This window comes from Crocodylus siamensis, chromosome 1, assembly GCF_052110815.1.
Source record: "Crocodylus siamensis isolate JL-2025a chromosome 1, ASM5211081v1, whole genome shotgun sequence".
Lineage (NCBI taxonomy): Eukaryota > Metazoa > Chordata > Crocodylia > Crocodylidae > Crocodylus > Crocodylus siamensis.
Window position 1 is genome coordinate 386,881,478 of NC_143395.1, and position 26,116 is coordinate 386,907,593.

At 42.1% G+C, this 26,116-nt stretch overlaps 1 protein-coding gene across 2 annotated transcripts in view; it reads right to left on the minus strand.

The window, feature by feature from the left end:
• Positions 1-466: 466 nt before the first annotated feature.
• MPHOSPH8 (M-phase phosphoprotein 8) overlaps positions 467-26,116 on the minus strand; it is a 36,431-nt gene continuing 10,781 nt past the window's right edge. Inside the window, exons 4-15 of one of the 2 annotated variants that reach the window (XM_090029297.1) lie at positions 22,292-22,391; positions 19,538-19,789; positions 15,640-15,765; positions 15,468-15,556; positions 12,609-12,749; positions 11,892-11,978; positions 8,713-8,867; positions 5,013-5,167; positions 4,593-4,720; positions 3,575-3,658; positions 2,602-2,661; positions 467-2,171 (exon numbers count right to left, since the gene is read on the minus strand). In XM_090029297.1, coding sequence (XP_089885423.1) covers positions 2,620-2,661; positions 3,575-3,658; positions 4,593-4,720; positions 5,013-5,167; positions 8,713-8,867; positions 11,892-11,978; positions 12,609-12,749; positions 15,468-15,556; positions 15,640-15,765; positions 19,538-19,789; positions 22,292-22,391 — 1,359 coding nt within the window. In that variant the 3' untranslated portion in view covers positions 467-2,171; positions 2,602-2,619. Of the gene's footprint in view, positions 2,662-3,574; positions 3,659-4,592; positions 4,721-5,012; positions 5,168-8,712; positions 8,868-11,891; positions 11,979-12,608; positions 12,750-15,467; positions 15,557-15,639; positions 15,766-19,537; positions 19,790-22,291; positions 22,392-26,116 lie in introns of both variants that reach the window. The other variant, XM_090029288.1, reaches the window with a different exon arrangement.

Consider the following 26,116-nt stretch of genomic DNA (forward strand, 5'->3'; position numbering starts at 1 on the left):
TGCAATTCATTGTTCCCCAGTGACAGCACAAAGCACCAAGTGAGAGCTGGGCCTGTGGCAGAGCTGGGCAGTCAACAAGGGGTTGACTTAAACTAATTTCTAGCAAGAAAAGCAGCCAGGACCCAACTGCTGATATTTTGTTGAGGCAGCACTTAGATTTGGAGGTTTCACGATGACTGTGGCAGATGCAACCTAAATTGAACATAGCTGCTTACTGGGCTTTTTCTGCCTCAGCACTCTCTGCCTCTTGATTTTCTTCTTCCTTTTCAACCACAGAAGCATTAGGAGGTAAACATGCTGAAGGAGCCAGAGTAGGCTCTGTGCTTCCAGAAGACAAGACAAAGCACAGCAGGAACTTAGAGCAGCTGGAAACCACCATCCTACTGGTCTGCTAATGCAACTGGGATTCTGATGTCAGGGGGCAGCAAATTCTTAAGATGGGAGAGAAGGACAACACTGACAAAAGCACCATGTATTCACTTTTATTTCTCAACGCACTTTTCCAACAAACCCGTGACTGCTTAGAAAGCAGCAAGAAATGAGAGGGGAAGTGTTTTTTATGCAGCTTGCACTGTATAACAATTTCCAAATGGGGCCATAGTTATTATTACTGCAGTCTCTCTTTACATTGTGCTCACAGAGCTTTTCTCCGAGTCCTCCTGTGACTCAACCCTGCATCCTGAAGTCTTCTCCACCCCAAGTGAGTCACCCAAGTGCCAGGCCAATCTTTGGAACCATGCAAGTATCTGAAAGAGATGGCTCAGCCAAGCCTCATGCTGAAGCCTGGGCCCTGGGCAATGATTTGAGAACAGATCCTGCTCCTGTTTGCCATGGCCACAAACCAGTGCAAGTTTTGCCTGAAACTCAAGGTTATTTTATAAAAGGCTGAAGATGAGTTTAACAACAGGGACTGGGTACAAGTGCAATTGTGCAAGATCTCCAGAGTACTCTATCCTCAACTGATGCTTGCTTTGCAGCTGAAACATTAGGTTGACAGATTATGAAATGACACATTTGACATGCTTATTAAAAACACCCAAACTTTAAAAGATCTTAGGGCAGACTTAACATTTCCAACACAATAATGTTTAAATAGAAAGAAGAGGAAGAGACAGGTTCTTCAATCCAAAGTAAAAATGCAGGTATGTAAGGGGGCTGTGTTGCTGTTCTAGTTTTATTTTGCTCCATGAAACATTCTGAGAGACTGAAAGTATGTTCAGTTACTGTAATTTGGCATCTAAAACCTCCTGCTTTGTATTCTGAAGACCAATGAACTTTTGTGAAACTACAACTTAAAAATCTGTTTGTTGCTTATATAAAAATCACAGTTCTTAAAGGATACATAATACATTTGCACCATTTTAATGGTGATCACTCTAGTACAATAAGCACTTATCCACAATAGTTTTGGTAACAATATAGGCACATCGCGGCATGTAAGTTACACAGAGCAACCAGAACAGCAAAGGCACAATCTGGATTTCTTTTTACCTTTCAAACTTATTTTAATTTACAAACAAAAATATTGTTCTGTTTCATGCAGAAGGTTTACATTTGCATTTAACAGCACAGAACCGTTACAAGACTGCTGTCATCTGACAGAAAGGGTCATTTCAATAAAAGATAACAGCTCTTTGCATTAAGGAACTGAATGTTTAGATTAGAGGTCAATACATGAAATCCCACCTGAAAGGCTGGGAAATGCTTGAAACCCTGTTTACATCCTTACGTCTACAGAAGGCTTTACCTACATACTGTGCATGGATACAGTGTTTCTAGTTTATTGTTGTCCAGCTAGGTATTTTTCTTGTACATCACAAAAAGTGAGAGACTTGAAAGTTTAAAATTTCTGTCAAACTATCAGTCCTTCCTCCAGTACAAAAGTAGCTTTTAAGATCTGATCTAAACTTGTAACTTAAGCATCCATTATGCCTTAGGCTTACTCAGAAATTCTTTATTCATGCTTGCCAACAGATTTAGCCATGATCTATAGTAACCAATGTTTAAACATAACTCCTCTCTTAGTCCTGATGCAAAGATCCTGCTCCTGAGAGATCCCATTCAATGACCAAGAGTGCAACACTTGGCAATTCAAAAGTGAAGTCTTTAATGCAGCAACTGTGAAGCATAACTCTGCCCACTGCTCTGAGAATGTAACGGATCTGCATTTCCTGTAGAAATGTTAGTTTGAACAAGTAGAAAATTTTAGTTTACAAGTGAAAAAGAACTTTGCTATTAGAAAAAAAAAAGACACATTTTATCTAGTTTTCTTAAATACTTCTTAAATGCACCATTCCACATTGTGGAAAAGCAGAGATATCCAGTCTGGACTCCACAAAGAAAAATGGAATTACAGCCAATGGCACAAATACTTACATCCGTGTCTCCACAGAATGAACCTAATAGCCCTGTCCCACCTGAGGAACATATTCACTGGCTACCCAACATGCACCTCCCAACAGGAGACTGGCCAACGAACAACATTAAGGTGGGAACATGGTCTGAATGATGGAGGTGCTAAAAGTTCCAAACTGCTTTGTCAGTCAAAATGGAGGGAGAAGAACATCCAAACAAAAAATAAAAAGAAGTCATAGCAACCACCTTGTAACTTCCATGAGGTCACTGCAACTGCACTCTGTAGGCCCCTATTAGCAACTTTACCTGTAAAAGGAAAAACAAAGCTTCAGATGAGTGTCCATGTATATTTCATCTAAAGGGGAAGTTTAGGAATCTTATCAGTATGAAGAGCATGGGGCTTATAATCTAGCATTTGGTGAAACAATATTTTATTGGTCCCATTTTCTAACAAGAACAGTTTGAAAACCATGATTCAGCAAAAGTAATAGTAAGCATTTTCCCAAGAACTTTGCTGTATGTACAGATTATATTTAAAAAATTTCTAAACTGGTTTCAGAAATAGATTTCCTTTTAAATGCATCAGGCAGTAATTGGTTCATATGTGAAAAACATCTCTGGGAGGAAGCTGTTACTAGCTTAGGAACAACCAATCACTTTGTTTGTGATTGCTCTTATGAGTGCTGCAGTCTTCTGGCAGCACAGAGCAGGGTACCTGAACTTTTATGATACGTAGCCTTCGGTGCAGGCCTTTAGTGAATGCTTCTAAATTTTTCCTTATGCTGATTCAGTTGCACAAAAGAAAGAAAAAACAGCTGGTTTTTGATGGTGGTTCCATGCAATGGACAGCTGATATTACTCATATATCTGCTGGTTATCCTTACCAGTGCGCTAACAGAGGAAAATATCCTGCTATAATACAGTCACTTTGCTCTGATGTGAATTATGCCAACTACTATAGAAAATATTTCCATTGAGAGTGAACAAACTGCTTATTTATGTGACTGGACTTCAGTACAGGCTCTTGGTGAACAGGGTAAGACAGGGACTATTGTTTACGGGATGACAGCTGAAAACTGCTTTAAGTAGCTTTACATTTATAGGCAAGGCCTACGATACTTCAGTTCCTAGAGGAAAGTTTATTACAGTGGCGACTCTAAATAATTTCAACATCTGCTCTTAGCATATCAGTATCATATAAGCAGCAAAGATCTCTCACCTTGGCAGTTGGAGCTTCTGTTAACCGTATAAAAAGCTTATTAAGGCCTGTAACAGGACCAAAGGAATAAATAAAGTGACTGTCCTGAAAGGGAAAAAAAAACATGAAAAAGTTAGCATTGGTGTGTGGAAGACATGTCTGCATTTACCCCTAAGTTGCAAGACAAGCACTGAAAGATTGGAATTAAGAATCTCTCACTTGTAGCTACAAGTCTTTTTTGGAAAGGTTTTTCGGAAAGATTTTTCCAAGACACAAAAATCAAGCCCTTGGTTGAAAGCATGCTAATCTGAAGAGCTGATCACACTGAAGCATGTAATTAAAGGTAATCTAGAAATACAGATTTAATTATTACAAATGTCAAGATGCTTTACTTCAGCCCTGCGCTCTCCCTCCAATCCCTCTCCAGTACCACTCCAATCCCTCTCCCTACCCAATCTGCTGCTCAGCCTTCTGTTCTCTGCCCTGTGCTCCCTGACCAAGCTGCCATTCTGCTTTGTGCTCTCCATTGTATCTGCCACTGTGATGCCTGTCGTTTCCCTCAGATGCCATGTGCCACACACAGGCTGCCCGCACCACCTGCATCCATGCCACAGGCTGGCCACCCCTACTCTACTTAAATATGTTAGGTACTTAAATTTAAATCGAGTTTGCTGATTTGTAGGAGAGGGACTCAAGCTCTTGAGTTATCGATGAAGCTCTCAGAGTTTACGATCCCCCACTCAGGTCATCAATAAAGCATCCCTTCTGATGCTAAAGGAAGACACACTCAGGTGATGGCCATTTAATAATGGCCTTTGATGGGAATATTTTAACAGCCACCTCTACTGCAAAATACCTAGACTGTTCAGGCCTCCTTAGTAAACAATATTTTGTTCTGCGTATGTGAAAAAGCTTAGGACATACAAATGTCTATCTATAAGTAGATATCAAATCTCTTGAATTTACAAAGGTACAAAATTTCCCAAGTTCATTTTTCCAAATCATCATTTTACATCTGACTAAAATAAGTAAGTTTTACCAAAAATACAGGAAGCTGGAATTTATCATTTAAAACTACAGCTTGTACACTGCATGGTCCACAGAGTCGAGCGATGACTTCTTTCCCAAAGAAGTTTGAATGGAAAATAAACAGAAGAATTCCAGATCCTAAAAGGGGAAGAGACAAATCATATGAAACAGAAACGAAGAGTTCTGCTATTTACAAAACAGTTGCACACCTGACATCTGCAAAGATGATCTAATGCCTAGAAACACCATCCCCAAGATAGAACCTCACTCAACTGTGATGCATCTGCTTTCTTTAAATCACAATGAAATTACATGCTTCTACATTTTATGTTGAATTATATGTTCATTATTTTAATTTTTTTGGGGGGGTGGGGTTGGTAAAATATTGAAACTGCGTCACTATAGAACAGAAGCAGGTTATAAAATTCACCTTCTGGCACATTTTGTGGTGGTTTATAATTGAAATCTGTAGAAAAGTCTGGTCCTTCACAGAGACGATGACATGCAATAGGAAAGACAGGCTCCAGCAAGGCAAGCCGTGCTTCAAAGTAATCTCTGATTGTATCCTCTGCCACTCTTGAGAGTCTGTGTAAGAAAACAAATGATGTTTATAGTAATTGGGCTAGGACTGTATTTCCTCCTAGACAGGAATACTATCACCAAGCAAAGAGTGCCACACACTCTGGCCATAGGAAATAAAGCACAAAAGGCTTCTAAATACAACCCATGTCAATCTTCAAGGATAAAGAAGTGTCTACACAAGATGCTTTACTTTACTGTGCAGTAGGCTAATCTACTGTGCGGTAAAGCATCACCAGCTACACATGTGCACATTTACTGTTCCATGAATTAGTTTATTGGGCAGTTAGTTACTATCCATAAATACAGATACTAAACTAAATACATGGTAGATACTGACCAGTAGTACATGCATAGATGCTGGCTGTCAGCAAATTTACTCCCAGTCAGCCCCTACACTAGAGGGCCACAGGGGATGGGGAACTCTCCTGGTCCTGGCACTATCCAACTCCCAGCTCCCTCCAGGAGCTGGAAGACAAGCTGCACCTGGATGGGGTGGCTTTCTGTCCCCACCCCCGTCCCAGCAGTGCTCAGCTTCCACCTCCCCACAGGAGCTGGGAGCCAAGCAGTGCTGGGGCTCGGGAGCTTTCTGCTTCCCCACATAACCCAGGGCTAGCCAGGAACTGTCTTGTTCTGGGACAGGTCCCAGTCAGCCCTAGGCTGCACAGGGAACTCCCCAAACAGCCCAGAACTGAAAGACAGAATGTGCAATGTATGCAAGGGACTCTAGTTGCTTTCTGCCAGCAGCCAGGAACTAAGCCTTCAAAGGGAAAGACAGTATCCATCAGTAATTGGAATTTTAGACTTTTATAAGTAGGATGCTAAATAGCCATTTTTTTCTGACAAGCGAGTATTAAATGGCTTAGCCAACATCAGAATTTAAGTAAGAATCCATGAGTTCCTGGCTTTCAGCCTTATAGGTTTGTCTGAGGTCCTACTCAGTGACCACCTTCTCCCCTTTGTGGTAACTGAAGTTAACCTCCAGCATTTAACCTAGTTTGATCGTGAGTCTAGAAGAAAAACAGCTCTGGATGTAAAAGGTTTTGAGCATTTGGAAAGGACCAGTTTGTTTGATGATACTGGTCTAACATTTAATTTTAATTGCTTCTACTACTCTACGCAGTCAGTACTGGATATTAGCCACTTAAGCAGTTTACAGACATGGAAAAGAACAAACAAAGCTAGCACCTGACTTTCAGCTTGTTGTATCCCTGTGCTAAGTACAGCGCATGCCCAGAAGAGGCATCACATTAGTCTGACGTAGCTTGCCCAAATGTCTGTACAGATTGTGTGCTTCAGCAGGGCTTTTTGGTGTTTATCTAATAGCTGATTAAAACAGCTATTAGATAAAAGCACCAAAAAGCCCCGCTGAAGCGTGTGATCTATACAGACGTTGGGCAAGCGATGCCTCTTCAGGTAAAGTGCTTGTTTGGGTGTTTTTTCTTGTGCCTGTCTTTGGCCTCAGTGAAAACTGGCAGAAAGGTAGTCCTCTGCTACTCAAGCTTGTATATGCACACCCCCAGCCCCCCTTGGGTACATTTTAATACTCTTTTACCCTTTGTAGGAGGATGCTCTTCTTACACAGAAAGCTTTTGTAGGCAAGTACTACCCTTAATGTGTTAGAAGAGAGTCTAGCACACTGTGGGTGCTTTAATGTCCCTGGAACACTTGAGGCACATTTTCATAAGCCAAAGAAGGCACACTAGTCCACACCACTTGTCCACTGACTTTTCCTCCTGCACATCTGAGCAGTGGGTCACTGACAGCTGGCTTGTACCTCAAGCCCACCTGACTTTGATTTCACTTAGCTATCAGTTTGCTGCCCCTGGGAAGACTGTCTTTTTGGCACCTCATTTTCTTCTAAGTTACCATGGTTCTTGCATACAACATGTCCCAGAATAAGATGTGTAGCTTGTTTTCAAAAGGGGGAGGGGAGGATGAAGAAAAAAAGAGTCTCTCCTTGATAATACAGATAACACAGGTAAGTAGCAACATATACTTGATTAGTAGCTTCTGCAGCATGAGCCTGTGCCAAAGTGGTGCCATACTGACTAGCACCATGACTGAAAGGGACCTAGGGGTAATAACAGACTATAGTATGAACATGACCCATCAGTGCAATGCTGTAGCCAGAAGGGCAAACAATACTCTGGCATGCATGGTGTTCCGCATTCTCAGTTTTTACCGATTTTCACTGAGCAATTCCCTGATTTTTTCCTTAAGTAATTCGATTTTTACTGATTTACAACTGTTTTTCAGTTCAAATCCCTGTTAACTGGCACAAGTGGGGAATCACCCGTTCTCCACTCATGCTGGTTAATAGGGATTTGAAGTGAAAAGTGGGTGATGCCAGTAAGCTAAAAGTGCCACTGTGCCGGTTACCCAAGGCACCCGTAGCAGCAAGAGCCGCACCCCCCCGCCGTACCCACTGACAGCCCTCGCCACTTTGTTCCCTGCTGTAGCTCCAGGAGCAGCCAATGGACTGCACTACACTCCTCCCACTGCCCCTTCCCTAGCCCCAGCCTTACTCCCTCTCTCCCTCAACACTGATTTCCACCCCCCTCCCTGATTTAAACCAATTTTTTTCCTTCTCTTCCTTTTATGCTGATTTCACCCCATTTTTTATGTTTCAAAGATAAAGCCCCCCAAAATTCCTGGATTTTTTTTTTTAAATAAAAACTGAGAATGAGGGACACTAGGCAGGCATCAACCAATGTATCTCAGGCAAAACAAAGAAAGTGATTCTTCCACTTTACTCAGCATTGGTGGGACCACAGCTGGAGTACTGCATCCAATTCTGGGTGCTGCACTTCAACAAGGATGTGGGAAAGTTTGAGAGAGTCCAGAGAAGAGCCACCCATATGATCAGAGACTTGCATGGCAAGCCATACATGGACAGGCTGAGGGACCTTTGACTCTTAAGCCTAAAAAAAGAGAAGGCTGAGAGAGGACCTGGTAGCAGCTTACCGCTACATCAGGAGAGCGCATCAAGGGCTTGGTGAACAACTGTTCACCAGAGCACCCTTGGGGAAAACCAGGTGTAATAACCACAAACTCCTGGAAGACTGTTTCAGGCTTAACACTAGGAAAAACTACTTCACAGCTAGGGTGTCTAGATTGTGGAACAGGCTCCTTCCAGGAGGTGGTGCAATCACCTACCCTGGAAATCTTCAAGAGACTGGATGGTCACCTTGCTGGGGTCACCTGACCCCAGTTGTCTTTCCTGCCTAGTGTAGAGTGGCTGGACCCGATGATCTTGCAAGATCCCTTCCAGCCCTTACAATTTATGAATCTATGTAAAGCACTGCACCTTGTGCAACATATGCAGCTTTGCTTCTGTTCCCAGCTCCCCTCTTCACCAGCAGAGGCCAAAATGGCTATTACTGTATTTCCTGGCTTATAGTGCACACCCAGATTTCCAGCATCTGAATTTTGGGGGAAAGATGTATATGAATGCAAGAAAATACGGTACTTCAGTCACAATCATGACACACACACAATGCTTTCAACACTACAGAACAACATACACAAATGTCAAAAAGACAACTTACGTTTCTAAGTGACTCTTGAGCTGGTCATACACTAGTACATTATTGCACTGTTTAGCAAAATGAAGTGCACTGTTCTGATGCTTTGACAAAATGTTGCAGTCTGCTCCACTTTCAATCATTAGTCGTACAATGTCAGAGTTTCCTCTCTTACAAGCCTACACACGGAGGAAAAAAATGCACTTATGAAAGCAACCACAACACACCAACATGAGGACTGTCAAACATTACTAAAACCTTAATTATATAATTGCAATTCAGAATGAAGTTATGTGATCCAATACTCTGCCTGCATTTATGCATTTGCCTGCAATAAATATTTACATTTTAAAAGCTAATGAAACCTTGAATTTCAGAAATCTTGTAACTCAAAAAATATGACAACTAATTCCAAAGAAGAGCACATCATTTCCATTAAGATGTTAACAGACCCAATCAGGGCACCTTTCTAAAGTGAACTGTATTCTACTGCATTATGGGACCTCTTCTTTTCCTTATAGCCTTATTATTAGACACTTGAACTTACTGAGAAAAGATATTGTGGTATCATTTCAAAGCATCTGCTGTGCACAGGGTTAATAAACTGATGTTTTGCTTTGGATTTAAAGTAGGACTTCTAGTAAACAAGTGATAAGGTTTCCACCTTTGTCCCAGGCAGGTATTTGTTCCTATCAAGAAGTCACTATGTTACCTGAGTGCATGTTATTTTCTGGACAACAAGAAGAATCCTAGGGAAGAACAGCAAGGCACTGCAAACTCAAAGTTCCTCTCAGAAATTAATGAGACATTTCTTTTAGAACTGATTTTTCATTTGAGTTTCCCTCCATGCTCTTCAGCAAAGAACATCTGCAAGAGAATGCTATTTATACACAGACAGGTGCCTAGGTCCCACTTAATACATGAACCAGGGAGAACATGTGCCTGCAGCTTGACAAAAGGCAAGAGTTTGCCTGCCAATTAATTAAATAACTGGAGCAAACCATCATATACAATCCATTAGAGAAAGCACACAGTTTTACACTATGCCTGAAGGTTATTTGTGGTTCGAAGCTTAAAAGTCAGTGTTTCGGGAGCAGTTAAGGTCTGGGAAGACTTGAGTATTAAGGAATTAAAGAAACTGTTGGCCTTACACCAATCCTAGAACATAACCTCCTCCTATAAGAACTGCTTTAACATCCAAGGAAGAGTGACAAAAAGACTTAAAATCCTATTTGAACTAGAAAAACCTTCAGGGAGAGCACTGTCTGATTGGCAGCACAGGCAGAAAGAGGGCTTAAGCACCAATGTAACAACTCAAATGCATCTGCAAAGGAAGCAACTGTAATAAAAGCCAAAGAATTCTCCAATTCCTAGGTGGGAGGGAACCTCATCAGGCCAGTGGCAGGGATGGGAGAGACTACAGAATGAGTTACTAAAATGCTAGTAATTCTTTAACTATTACTTAATGCTCTCACAGAAGTGCTTCCCTCAGTCAGATGGACTAAACAGGAGAAAAAAAAAATCAAGCTTTGGGTTTGTTCATTTGTTAAAGGAAATTCAGGTTATGAACACTGAAGATAACACCAATAAAAACAGATACCAGCTGCTCATCAGACTGAGTATGGTGCACAGAAGGATAAGAAAAAAAAGAGAAAGCAGCAAAACCACAAGCCTACTTAAAAAGGCTATACTGGATCCACCATTTAGAAGTCACAATGAAGTGGACTGCCATCTTCAATAATAATTTTCTTATATTTTAAACATTTTCTGATTTACCATCACTGACAGGAGAGAATTAAGATTTTTAACAAACAGAACTACTGTATTTTTTCCACATACAGTTTGTACCTTTTTTCCAAAAATCGTCTGCTGGAAATCAGGGTGCAAGCTTTAAATGATGAAATATGGTAATAGCTTCTGTAGCTCAGGCCTCTGCTGGGAAGCAGGTTGTTAAGGGAAGGCAAGAAAATAATCCTGCATATACTGCACAGGGGCAGCAATGAGCTTTTAGGGCTCCCCAGCTTCTGGCTGAAGCCTTCTCCAGCAGAGACTCATGCTGCAGAAGCCACTGACTCAGCTGCTATTTGTGTTTACCTGAATCCAAGACTACTTTGAATTTAAGATAAGCTCCTACTCCTAGTAATTACATTCTAGATATGGACATAGAAAATTTATTAAAAATATATAATATGTCCAGAATCCAATTATTGGAGGATTGTCTTACATTTTTCTCCCAGCAGATAAAAAAAGCCAAGGGGAAGATGCAGAGATGGGGGACAGACAAGCGGCATGGAGAACGGAAGCCTGGCCTTCTCCCCCCGCCCCCAGGCTCCCTGCACAACTCCCCCCATAGCTTCCAGCTGGAACATACTGTAATTGATTCTAAAGACAAGGTTTTGTTTTCCCCATGATGAATAGGGAAAAACCCTCATCTTGGAACTGAGAAAATAAGGTATTACACCTTGGGGTACTAGAGAATAATAAGGCTAAAATAACAGAAGTAAGAAAAGCAGGACTGATTTAATTTTTGATTGCTAAAAAGTAAATACATATCTAAGAGACTTCTGTATGGTGTTTAAGCACTTCATCTTCTGATTAACAAGGGCATGGTCAATGAATGTAGAAACAACTGAAAGATCAGCATTGAATGGCAGTGGTTCTTTCAGGGTTCCACAGGGAATCCAAAGGGAGACCACAGCAGCCAGGACCCTGCTTCTGTAAAACGCTGTAAATATAGGCTCAAGGGATCCCAAGTAGAGGGACACGCCCCATGCTACAAAGTAAAGCAGAACCCTGACTGTCTGCACCAATTTGACCATGGCATAAAATTCCTTCCTGACCCCAAATAAAGCAATCAGTCTGACCCCAAGCAGAGGGGCAAAATATACTAACCAAGACCCTTCAGCTTTAAAGCTCCTGCCAGTGCCAGGAGCACTGGCACACCCTAGCCATAATCCCCAGCTTTGGCTGCAGCCAAAACCTAATATACCCCTCAGGAAGTTGTAACTGCACTAAATAACAGTGGTCTGAGGGCTGCACGCAGAGAAGATCTTTGCTCAACATTTAAAACCTAAAAAATGGTTTCTGAAAAAGCCACCCCTGGAAACATATGCCCTGGCCACAGAAATAGCTACATGGTCCTATGTTTTTAGTGTACACTAGATGCTAGATACCAAACTGTGTTAAGACAAAGCTGCATTTACCTTCATTAAAGCAGTTTCTCCATTGCTCTGCTGGATGTTCACATAAGCCCCAGCCTCCAAAAGAATGGCCACTGTAGTTAAGAAGTTCTTAGAAAAACACAAAGGACAGTTAAATTTAAAATATTGTCAAATTAAATAAAATACAAAACAAGGTATGTGCTCTCTTGATATTTTACAGTGCAAGGCCAAAAGATACCAACATAAAGCATCACAAAAAGTAGTTTAAGACCCTGAAGATTGATACCCTGAACCCTACTCCCCACGCCCCTGAATCTCCAATTAATCAGTTCTGGACTTTTATGCATAGAAATATGTTATCTTAACTTCAAATGAAAGACTAATACATAATAGAAGTTAAAATAGTACAAATTTGAAGTTTTTAATACAGAACAAAGCAAATGAGCCTGTTTATTTCTCAAATGAAATAAGTTTGCATGAGCTTCTGTCAAAAGGGTCAGTGCTAGTTTTGACAATAAGTCTTTGTGTATCAGTTTAACATTTTTTTTTCATACACTGTAAAGCCATCTAAACTGCAGATTGTCTTCAACTGATACCACTTAAGCAGTTAAGAATCAACCAAACTGTGTGGCTGGCACAGATGCAAATTTGGAAGGGAATACTTCAGATCTTTTTACGACCCCGACTGCTGTATTTAGCAATATGAAATCCAAAGTAAAATGGGCAAGATGAATATACAAGTCATTAAAGAAAACCAACCTTTTCAGCAGCATGTATCAATGCAGTTGTTCCATTTTTCTGTCTACTGTTAACTTTGGCTCCTTTCCTAATAAGGAGCCGGAGAAGGTCATCATGCCCTCCTGCAGCAGCCAGCATCACTAAAGTCATTCCACTTGAATCCTGCAACAAGTTACATACTCCTCAGTTATAACCATTCTCTTCCATATGATTAAAAAAAAAGAAATCTAACACTACAGATATAACTAACTAGGCCCCCTTACAACATGGTTGCTTCTAGACCCATTTACAAGCTTGCATCATCCACAGGCAGGAAAGACTATACTGTCCCTGACACTTGCTACAATCTTGAACAGTACAATTCAGAGGTGGAATCATGATCTTCTTTACATTAGAGAAACAGGTGTAAATGGATTTGGGAACAGCTGTACTCAAAGCAAGATAACCTCCAAAAGGGTAGTGCCAACAGGCTTGTATGCCATCTATATTGCATCCTACTGTCAACATAGCTATACCAGTCAGAAGATAGGGCCAGGCAACAACACCTTAGGAACTAGCTGGTTCAGATGTATGGGCTTTCATAGGCAACAATCTACTTCATCAGCAACTGACAATGCAGGATGTTGTCTATGAAATCTCATGCCTCTCCGAATCAGCTGGTCTAAGGTAGTGAATCTCAACCAGGGTCCCAAGGCACTTTGAGATGTCTTGAGGTCCTTTTTAAGGGTGCCACAGCATGCCACACTACATTAGCTTAGCACTGTTAGGTATGAATACATGATTCACAAGGTATTTCAAGTAGAAATTCATAGCATTATAAACATTCTGATCTGCTGTGGTCTTTCCGTTGTGCTCTTTGACTACAAAAAAATAAAGTAAAAACAAGGAGCTCACTAAAGGTGCCACTCTTCCTCATCTTTTGCCTGACTTCAGCTAACCACTTCTATATATTTGTCAGGGGAATGATCAGAGTGAGCCAGCAAGAAACCTAGGGCAGACCATTTATATCAGCAAAACTGAACTTTTATTGGCATAGCTTACTTTCCTTGAAGCAGAATATGGACACACTCACTGTACCATCAACAGAACAGATTTGCTGGTATAAATTGCATCTAGAAGCACTTGGTCTTTGTATCATACCAGAAAATTCCTCAGCGTGGACCTTGCTTTAATAAATTCACGATTACAGATTAAGGCAATGTTCTACTCTCCAAGGCTTCACTCTAAGGGAGGGAGACAGGGCACAGCATGTACTGAACCAAACTTGAGGATACTAATCACACCACAGAAACTGCAAATCTGCCATCACATTTGCAGGAAAAATATCTTCCCTTCCTCCTACAGGAGGAGTTCATACAGGGCTGCAAGATGTTTTGGCAGGATAAGTCAGCCCAACATTTTTCTTTTCTTCTTTCATGGCCCCGGTTGACAGTCCCCCACCCCAGTAGCACTTAGTATCTTTGAGTAGAGGAAAAGTGAAGAAGATCAGAACTACAAAGGGAAGGAGAGAGGGAAAAAAGTCAACAAAATACATAAGTAACAAGGAAATGAGAATAAACAAGAGTGGTAGTAAACAGCACAGAGACGGGCAAATATGAGCCCAAGGCATGAGGGGATATTTATTCCCTAACCTAGCACTTAAGATACAAATTCTGGTTTAAAAAAAGTGTTGGATATTATTTGGTTATTCTAGATCTTGAAGTACAGAAAAGAGACTGCACTCAGCTTAACAGGCTCCATGACTACCACAATCATAGACCTGCTGTTGGACTCATCCCACTGAAAACATTAAAACTGTGCAGCTATCTGGTCTACTTCATTCATTTTTAGTTTCTGTTATTGGGAGGCACAAATGCTGCAAGGTGACTATTCCTTCATGCTGTCCCCCACCCTCCCTTATCTCATCAACGTGCTGTCTACCAGAAATTTTTCTGCTGTCTGCCATAAATTATAGTTAGGCTTATGGTTACTGATGACTGCTTCTCTCATCATCTACCATTAAGATCACCCATAACACTTGCTGACATCTGCGTGCCCACCAAATAATGTTCAAAATTAGAAGTGTATATATTTCAAGATGGCACTAGCAATGTTAAATCTTTCCTCTCTTCTTCTGTAGCTTTCCTCCCCATATCTGCCCCATCACCTGTCATCTTGCTGTTTTCAGATTGTGGCAAAAACACCCTTTAGAGAAGAAAATTTGGTTTTTTTGTAAACTTGAACTGCTTTCTACTAGCTGAGAAGTGATAATGTAAAAAAATAAGCAAACAACAGAACCAAACATACACCAACAGGGACAAGGCATCTATGATTTTGCCTTGAATGTTCCCATTTATGACAACTTTTATTGGACCAACTGTATAGTTGGTCAAGTTGTTGAACAAGCCTTTGGGCATCACATGCGCTTCCTCATCACTTGCTCAAAAGCTTGGTTCAATGGCTCTCCCAACCATGTAGTCATTCCAATAAAAGATATCACAAGAAATATATTTCCCAGACCACCACAGCTACACCAACACTTCAGCCCTGTTTGCTACAGAAGTTAAAATTTTTCCATTATGAACAACTGTTACAGAATCAAGACCCATTAGATGAACTGACTTTCCATTTACAGGTGAATGAAGAAAGATACCTCAACTATTTCAAACTAATTTATGCATACAATTGATTTTAAAAACAAAACACTTGAAAATCCATTTTTGCTTTACCTACCTGCCCACTTATGAGACTGGAGTGTTTAAAAGCATTTTTATATTTAACTCTAAGCAGATCTTCTTACCCAAGTTAAACTAAATGGTTTAACTTAGAATTTTACAAAACCTTTTCATCAGTATACTGGATCTGTACAATGCCCTTCGAATACAGAAACAGAAATATTACCTCTTGATCCAGATTATATTCTTCATTCGAATTAAGAGCCATCTTTACTGTAACATAGTCTCCATTTTTAACAGCATCCCTCAGCAGAGCTAAAATGAGATGATTAGTTCAGTTGAAACAGTCACCTTGAAACAGCAAATAAGAAGTTCCCCACTTCACAATAATTACTTACCACTTGATATTGGTTCTGTTGATGTATGATTCTCATCATCTCCATTAAGATGCTTTTGAAAGTCTTCTAATGTCAGCCATTCCAGCTGCATGTCCATACCCAAACTCAAGACCTGCTGCCTGCCATCTATCACATTTTATTTTTAGGAAAGAATAAGACACACAAAAGACAAGTTGACTACATCATAATCATCAACTACTCTTTCTGTACTGACCAGTGGCACACTGTATTGTGTGGCCTCAATGCATTTTCAGAACAAAATTAGGAGTGAATGATTCAGTTCAACATCACTCCAAACATCTGTTATCATATAAATTAACACAAAATTGTATTTGGCAATTGACTGATTCCTCTTTTATCCATTCAGATTAATGAACAATGATTATTTGGCAGGAACCATGTTTTGTCCAAGAACATAACCACAAAAGGTAACTACATCCCTCAACTACAGGACGGCATGAGATTTCAAGATGGTGTCTAAAATGTCCCAAATTTTCCTGATTTTAACCACCATTAATGCAAACACTCCATTACTTTAGATAAGTTTTAAAAAAGACAAGGTCGTTTTATCCAGAGATGTGGGTTTTCCAGAAAATTTTGAATTGGAAAAAAATTTCCGGAAAGAATTTCCAATGCCCTAAATAGAGCGTGATCTGATTTAGCACGTTTATTTGACTTATATTTAGTAAATAAAACTAAAAAGTACCCCATGTTAATTTTATGTTCCAATAGCCACAAGTATTTGAACCAAAATATTTGATTAGGAAAAACATTAAATACAACACACTTAATGTGGCTTAATGTTATATTCAAACAAATTCAAAGCTTTATTTGGAAATAAATTATTTTAATTGAAATACTTGTAAAAATGTAAAGACAGTACACAATAGCATGTACTTCTCTTACATTGTTGGTTTAAATTTAAGAAAAAAAACAAAGGCACTGAAAACTGTTGACACACTAACTTTAGCACACCCAAAGAACTGTAGATGATATGCCGTGGTTGTCCACTCATCTACTTCAACAGAGTTTAACTCTTCCACTGAGGTCATTGCAGCACCTCCAGTTTCACTGTCACTATCTGTAGAATCACTTGCACTGATTATTAGTTCCATTTCTGAATCAGACTGAGGCAAATCTGATTCAGAACTACTTGAACCACATTCTCTTTTGCTAAAGGATGGTTTTACCAATGAGTCTATGGGCAAGGGCAGCTTATCATCACACTACATCTTCTTCATTAATTGTGCTTCTGATTCTCCAGAAGCAAGAGATTTTGAGAAAAAGAAACAGGCTTAGTGGTGCATTCATTTGCTAGTCTATCCCTCTTTTTTGTCTTAATTGAGCTGAAAGCCTTCCAGTTCCGTTCAGAAGAAGCTGCTGTTGGTGGAACACTTAGGATCCTTACAGCAATCCTGCACAGCAGTCGGGTGTTACAGTATCCCTGCCACCATGCGAAAGGAGACATTCTCTGCTGCCCGCCAAATGATGTCTTTGCTCTAAAGTTTTGGGTTTTTTACGCAGTACTCATCAGTCTGTCATCACGGCTATTTCGTCAATGTCAGAGACATTCTTAGCTAATTCCGTAATTGTACTGAGAGCAGTAGATCATTAATCTGATAAATGTTGTCCTCTGTGTTGAGGATCCAAAAGGTCTGCTACCAGGTGAACTGGATGAGAGCAAAACTCAGATCTCTTAGTAAACATTTGTTTTACTACTACTACTTTTTTGGACAGCGGTGAAGAAGATAAAAGCTCAGTTAGATTTTCCTTCAGTTGTCTGAATATCTCTGGACTATTTGAAAGGCCTGGTGCATCTCCTTCAAGTTTCTTGATAGCCATTGAAACTGGTAGTATTTACAATTTTGAAACTGCCAAGCTTGCCTAATACTGTATTGGCATCCATTCATTGTTACTAATAAATTTTATAAAACAATGAATTTTTAGAAATGGAAAATTTCCCATGGAAAAATAAAGCACTGGAAAAATTTTCCGCCCCACATCTCTGGTTTTATCCCTTGTGAGGGAAGAGATGGTGGTGGTGATGGTTAATAATGAAGTAATTACTCTGAAGATATTCATTATACTCAAATTTCAAATTTCTTAGAACTGGAAGTAAACAGAACATAAATGTTGTAGGTATAAGCCTAGATCAGTGGTTCTCAACCTTTTTAGATTCTGGCACCCCTCCACAACTTCTTTAAAATTTGGGGCACCCCAGCTCAGAACCATCACCATGCTGCCCCCATTTACCTCAGTGGTTCTCCATCCAGGTGCTACAAGAGCCTTTCAGGGCTCCAGAGGGAACATGCAGGGTCAGACTGGGAAGGACAGCAGGGACAGGGCCTGTTCTTGCCTGCTTTACACTTACCAGTGCAGGCAGGATCATGCACACATGCTGTAGCCCTTCCTGGTCTGGCTGTGCATGAAGCACATGGAGCACTTTTTACCTGACTGCGGCAAGGTGGCACTGCCTGTGTTGCAGTAGCCCTGAAAGGCTCTTGTCTTTGAAGGAGAAGCACTGGTCTAAGATGAAGATGTTTCACTCCCCATTCAAGGCAATTCAGGACCCTAGAAATTCAGAAGCTTTATCAAGAAAGTGACAAGACTTGAATACTGGGCATAAGTAGAGAAAGATAATCCTCATTCAGGAGAAGCCTCATTTTTCTAGATGGACATGTTATTAATTCTTCAGAAGAGAAAACAAGTCTTAAAGGGACATTATTCTAGCCATCACCCAGGGAAGAGCTGGAGCAATACAAGACAAATACAGGGAAGAAAAAGACTCATTTGAGGGCCCTATTATTAAAGGTTCACCAATATAGTGATGCTATATCGTATCGACACTGATGAAAGGAAAATTAACATTATCGACTATTGGCTTTTTTTTGGCCAGTGTAGCTGATAATGTCACTGATAAATATAATATTCCTTCTGGCTGGGGCCCCCAGATGCCACATGCATGCACACAGCAGCACATATGCATGCATCTGGGCAGCGTAAAGAGCAGCACCCTGCAAGTAAGTCTGTGGAAGGGAAAGGGGCAAATCAAAGCCCCCACTGTGAGAGAGGAAGTGGGGCAGGGGGCACAGCCCAGCCAGTGAACAGGACCCCAGGGCCAGGGCAGGGAGCAGAGCAGAGCTACAGGCAGTTCATCTGGGGGGGTACAGAGTGGGGCGCCATGTGCCCCTCCAGATTTATGTGCAGAGCAGATCCAGGCTGCCCATTGTGGGCTTGGGGCTCTCCACTCAGCTGCCTCTGCCCCAGGGGCCCGGCATTGCCCACATGTCCCCTGCTCACCCAGCAGCAGAAAGCACAATTCACCACCCCCACCGTTGGCTGTGTGTCCCCTGCCTGCCTGGCAATGTGGAGCCTCCAGGAAAAAGGCAGCAGAGCAGAGAGCCCCGAGCCCCCAGAGGGCAGTCCGCATCTGCCCTTGTCCTGCTTGGCTTCGGTTAAGTGTCCCTGCACTTAAAAAATGGTGGCAGCAGCACTTGAACTAAAGCTCATTTGACGAATGAGCTTTAGTTCAAACACCCCACTGTCATTTTTAAGCACCAGGATGCTGATCTCTTAAATGAGCTGCCTGTGGTTCCATCCCACTCTGCCCCAGATCCTTTTCACCACCCTAGCTGGGCAGTGCCCTCAACCCCAGACCCACTCCCTCCCTCCCTCACCATGGAGGCCTCAATCTGCCGCCCCCACAACACATCCCTTCCCCTCCAGACTTACCTGCAGGGTGCTGCTCTCCACACTGCCCAGCTGCATTCCTGTAAATCAGTTATCAGATCTGTATCAGCCAATATGGCCCATTAATTATCAGCTATCAGTATCAACCAAGAAAACCTTTATTGGTGCACCCCTACCAATTATAATTAGATTGGTTTTCAACACTTACCAGAGTTCTCTTCCATTTGACATGCATCCAGTACTTCCCGATCACCTTCTGAAGCGATATAAGTCCAGGTATCTGTTTCATCTCTTATGCTCCTCCTTTCCTTGTATACTCTATTTTCTTTTGATTTGAATTCATCCATGAACTTATAGTCCAGAGTAGACTCTTCTCTTTTGCGATTATTCTCAGGATACTCATTTTTTTCTTCTGAAGCCATATTAAATAAATCAAATGCACTTTTGATGTCCTTTAAACCTAAAATATAGTTGAAACGTTATGAAAATTATATATATGAGCTGCTGGAAAGACTGTTGCGTGAGATGGTCCTGGTGACTGGCTGAGCATAAATAAATTTACACTGAGTTTACAAGTTATCAAGAAAGAAGCCCCGGAGCCAGATATGATATCAGGTCACACATGCAAACACAAAAACCAGATTTAGTGAAAACTGTTCATGACCAATTAACATATACAAGTCTAAGCCCTTGTTGCAGTCTGATGTAAATATAAAATAAAAAAAGCAGAGAATGACTGGTTAGGCTGCAGTATTGTAGAAAAAAATCTGGGGGAATATAGCAGACCAAAGGCTGAATAAATCCACTGTTGGCAAAATTAACCATTAGAACAGGGCTAACTAGCAGCCATGAGGGGCTAAATTGTAGCCCCTAGGCCCCTGCCTAGCCACTGCTCCAGTTGCAGTATCTTTGTTGAAAGCCAAATGAAAGGATAAAGCATAACCCATTAGCATGGATGAGGCAGAAGCAAGACACCTCAGTACCAAAGGCATTGCTGACATGGATACCGATCTCACATTGAACACAGTACTTGGAGGTTTCTTGGAAGTGAGCACTGAGACACAATAAGCAGTAAGAAAGGGTGTAGGGCTAAGCATAAAAGAAAATCTAATACTCGAAGCACATGCACTTCTGTATTCTAGAGACAGTGCCAAGTGCCTCAAGCCCTGAGCAACACAGATTCTTTCAGGATTTTTTTTAAAGCAATACGTTCTCTCTTATGACAGAATAGTTAAAATAAAGTTGCTCATTGGAAAAAAAAAAATTGAGAGCACATTAGAGCTCCACACCTCAGCCAAGGGTGGTCAGAAGGAACTGAAAAGGGCAGCAGAATAACACATGGGATGCAAACTGCCATAACACATACTACTGCAGAAAGCTCGTCTGGTGTATTGCAAACATCTAGAGTGAAATAAATATGCACAATTGCACAAAGAAAGTTAATGACCAAGTAACTTCAATGCTTTGCTGTTCCTGTTGTAAACAATGACAAAAGTGAAGTAAGCTTCAACACATACTCCAGGGCAGTGGTTTTCAAACTGTTGGGACCCTGGCGTTCCATAATAGGTTGCAAGGGGTTCCACAAAGAGATTGGGGATAATGGCAGAGCAGTCTGAGAGGCCGTGTGTCACTGTCAGAGCAGGTTGCCTGGCTCCGCAGTCTTCAGGATCAGGGGGCAGGGGTTCTGCAGCAGCAGAAGTGACACAAAAAGGCAGTTTGAAAATGAGTGCTCTATATTCAATGCATCCCAACATTTGCTTCATAAACTGCTTGTTTATGAATGCAGACATGAATATTTTACAATATGTTTGATCTGGGTTGGAAATGAACACAAATAATCATAATATTCCTAACTGTAAGATCTGAACAGAACCATACCATATTCCCCCAAATCCAAGAGGACTGAATTTAAAACAACTCATCCCCATAAACAATTCGATTCTACACATGGGAAATCTGTAGATTGGTTATAATTTTCCAAATATAGAATCTAATTAGTGGCTCTGGCCCCAGGTCAGGGAGGCCAGAGCTGCAGCAGTTGCCTGCCACCCCACCTTGCACTCGGATCAAAGATATGGGGCTTCCACGTTGGGCTGGGGGGTGGGGGGGGAAGGTGTTGCAGAGAAGAGGGTTGGTCTTGAATGAGTAAATATGCTAATCCTTTTGAAGAAAGGATCTCCTGGACCCTGCTGGAAACAGAAGTTATGGCAGGCTCCCTTAGTTATAAAAACATTAGTAAAATGTATACATCTGTTTTACAATTAACTAAGCTAAACAGAGGCAATAACACTGTTGCCCTATAATACTGCTTAAAAAGAAAATCTATCACTACTATACCAAGCAAAAAATTTATTTCCAAGCCTTTTTGTCTTTGTGAAATGCAGTCTATTAGCCTTCAATTCACTTATTCTCAGGGCTGCAACAGCCAACCTTGGCTACAACTGTGGAGACTGTTCAGCCTCTTGATAGCTGACAGGACTGAAATGGACCAAAAATATTTCAGAAGTAAGTGAATATTCTCTTAACATTCAAAGCATATATCCACTGTATCATTACAACAGCTCCTGAAATATTAAGTGTTAAAAATGGATATGAGCACAAAGTTTGCTGCTGTAACAATAATATGAGAGCACAGTGACACCATCATGGCGGAGGGGACAAGAATCTGCACAGGCAAGTCATAGTGGAGAAGAAAGAATGATGTTGGTGTTCTAAGACTCACATTATAAAATAGAAGGATTCTGAAATTATAAAGGATCAAGACTCCTAAATATAATTTACAAATTTTCTTTCCCTTTTTGAAGGGCTACCAGAATGAACTACAAGGCAAATTTAGCATCAACTAAATTTCTGATGTGCATTATAATATAATAGAACTATATCCTGCCCTAGTTAAATGAAAGGAAAGTTCTAAAAGTTTTTTTTTAACTTCCTCTGTTATGATCCAGTGTTTTTCACTTACTTTTCAGTCCCTTGTGTTCTTTTCTGCCTTTTTCTTCCTTTTCAGAATCATATCTTTTCTGGGGTTTCTCTTTTGCTTCACTTTTCTTTGCTTCCTTTTCCTGGTATTGAAGACAAAAGATAAGTACTATAGGTAAAAAATGAAAGGCATTTTCACCAGCCCGCATCCAAGCATAGCGTTCCACATTTCTTCTGCTACAACAATCACTAAGAAAAAACAGTCTGAGGTAGAAAACCGAGTGCACTGACCAAGAGATCAGTAATGAGATACAGCCATTCAGTCCCATTTACAGATTCAAAACCAAGACCAAACCGACAGTAAGTTATCACCAACTGAGATGACCACACACATATGAGATGTCCGTACCTACAGTTCAATTTCCAATGAATGCATGTTCACACAGTAAGACACCAGGTATTAGTATTACTCTAAGTTGCACAGAACAGAATTGAGACACAGTGGCAGTACAATAAATTGTAATGCTACAACTTCACAATAAAGAAGGCTAGAAAGCATTTTTAATTTAGAAATGAGGCCCTGGCCTTTTATTTTCACAATGCCCCAAGTTGGATAGGTTCTTTATAATAAAAAACAGCTGCTGCCATAAAAAGCTTATGATACAATTTAGACCAATCATCACAAGTAAGGACAATACTTAAGTAGGAGAAGTGAGGAAAGTTAAGGGTAACAATAAAAATCATGCTAGTATGCAATGAAAACTTTTTCCAAACTTTTTTTTTTTGGTAAGCAACTATAATTCACTATCCAATAACTTTAACCTTCAACTTGGAGAACACCACATTGCTTCTAAAATTTTTGCTTGATACTAGCAAATTTTTATTTATTTTTACTGATTTCTAACTTTGGCTACAATAAATTAAGCCTTGACTGCTGACAAGTCTTCTCTTTAACTACCGCTGAAAACTGTTTATATACTAACTTAGATTAGATAACATCTATTGTCCAAGATTCAATTATGCTTCCTGGTTTACATTTGCAACACTTGCTCAGGAAGAGCGGGGGGGAGGAAGGAAGAGCAGTAACTGGTCAGAAAAGATTTTTTATTTCGAAATTAATGTAAACAAAAAGTTCTGCCTGCCAACATCATTTTTGGCTGAATACACCTTAAATTAAAAATTATTTCCTGAAAGTGTTAAACAAGGCTTACATTTGGAGCATTATTAAATAAAGGTGTACTGATATATCGGTCCATATCATATCAGCACTGATAAAAGGAAATTTGGTGGAGGCAGCAGAGGGGTGGAGGAGGCAGTGGTGGTGGGGAACAGGGTTGGGGCTGCCATGGCAAGGGGAGGGCAGGGGGAGCCCCAAACCCAAACTGCTGGGAGGGGCCCCGAAATGACAGGGGAGGGGGTTCAGGCCCGAATGGGGGGGGGGGGGGGGGGGGCAGAGCCAGATGAGGGGGGCAGGTCCAGATTCTGGGCTCTGTCCCTGCCAGCCTCCTGGGTGGGGGTGGCGGGAGCAGCCCCTGCCCTGAAGCAGCGGGGCATGAGGGTGAGGGGAGCGAGCCCAGACCTGGGCCTCTGTCCCGCCCCACCCGGTGGTGGCAACGGAGCAGATGGGCCAGTAGTGCTGCCCCCTCTTCCCCCCGCTACCCCTACAGCAAGGCCAGTGCCACTGGTCCCAGACCCCTGACCCTGCAGGTGCCAGAGACAGCGCAGAAAGGCGGGCGGGGCCAGCAGATGGAGTGGGAGGCATGGCTTGGCCCCAGCTCTGAAGCAACTGGGGGGGTAAGATAGTGGGAGCAGGCCTGGCCCCAAAGGTGTGGGAGGGTGGGGCCAGATACAGGCCTCTGTCCCCAGTTGCGCCCCCTCCCCCTCATTCTTGATGGACAATTGGCTAGTGTCACTAATTAATGCCACTTGCATACACACAGCTACAGCATGCAGGTGGCCAGGAATGCAGCCCATTGGAAAGCAGTGTCTGGTCAGTAAATCTGTAGGGGGGAAGGGGCATTGGGGGTGCAGATCAAGGCCCTCACAGTGAGGAAGGGAGTAGGACTGGGGCAGGTGCTGCCCACCCCAGGCAGGGCGAGGCACAGGGCAGAGTCGCAGGCAACTCCTCCGGTGGGCACATCCCTGGTGGGAGGGCATGGGGGGACAGGAAGGAAGTGCTCATTGGATTGTTGCGTGGGGTGAGGGCAGACTGCCCAGGGCAGGCTAGAGACTGCACTAGTCTCTTTCCAGTGGGGGCTGGGCTAGGGCTGTGCTTGAGGCAGACAGGGGCAGGGTGGGTGGTGGCATCACTGGGAGCGGGGTCTATGACAAATTCTGGGTTGGCTGTAGCCCACTCCGTAGCCCCCCTGCCCAGCACCACCCACAGCGCTGCTTGTAGGTCTTGAACCAGCCCTGCATGCTGAGCCGATCTGCAATGCACTGCACGTGCATTGGGCTGGGATGGTTATGCTGCATGCAGAGTCAGCCCGCAGTGCATGCTGCATGTGGGGTTTATGCTGTACCAGCCCTGTGTATTGCATCTGGGGCAGGGATGGGTGAGGCCTTCAGACCAGCTCCATGCGCTGACAGACCGCTCCATGCACTGAAGTGAGCAAAGGAGTCAACCAACACGTGATGCATATGGCACGCAGGGACAGAGCCAGCACGTACTGCATGCAGCACACAGAGCTGGAGCTGGTGCTGGTGCATACACTATATATGGCATGCAGGGCCAGTCCAGGGAACATGCTGGCTCTGACACATGGGGCCAACCTGTGGCCCTAAGCCAGCCTGCAGACCAGCTCTGCACCCCTCATCTAGCCCACGACCTATCAGATGTAGCCAGAGAGATGAAGTAGGTAGATAACAAACAAGAGCAACACAATGGATCCTGGCATACGGCAGTCTTGAACAGAAGCTGAACTGCATGACTCAGGAGGTTTTGCTGGTAACTATATAGGAAACATAGGGAGCTAAGGAACTAACTAGACTGAAAAGTTTTATTTGCACATCAGAGAGAAACAAGCAGAAAAATTAGAGGGGCTGAGAAATGTTGCAAGGAAACTTAAAATGGCCTGAAACTGCACTGAGTTGTGGAGTCAATAGTGGGCTTAGTGCAACTTGGAGCTACAAGAAAAAGCCCCTGTTACTACCTGTTAGATTCTCCTGTGTTCAGGGAAACAAATCTGTACTTTCTTAATGAATAAACAGAACATTAAAGAATCACCTGACTCAATTACAACTTCCTCTTCCGAATGAAAATAACCTGGAAGACCCTGAATCTTGTCTAACTATTAGCGTCAAAGAACTGCTCTACACTAAGAAGGATTTAAAACACTTAAAAAAAGACTGTGCTCTGTCCACATGTCTCTAGAATAACCATGTTTATGCTTAACAGAACTTTTACATACACTGTGCCAGCTTCTACCCAGGGGGGCTGAGCCAGGGTGCTCAGGGCAGGTTCAGCTGCATAAGGTAGGCAGGCAGCAGCGTGGGGTGGGGAGGGGGCTCTATAGGGAATTTTGGAGTGGGTATAGCTCCCCACACCTGCCCCTTAGCGCTACCCCTGCTTGGGGCACTCCGCTCTAGCCCATACACAAATCGGGGGGGGGAAGGGGGGGGAATGCCCTGTCATGCTTCCCCCAGGGGTGTGCGCAGTGGCAGGGAGCCACCTCCCCTTCCACCCCTCCCCCAACAAGCTTCCTGTGGCTCCATCCCACTTCTGGCTGGTTAATAACAAGCTATCGGTATCAGCCAAGAAAATCTTTATCAGTGCACCCCTAAACATAACAATATTTTAAAGCAAAGGAGTATGGACTGATTCAGAAATGTTTTTAGATTAGCTTGTATCTGAAGTTTATGAGTATAT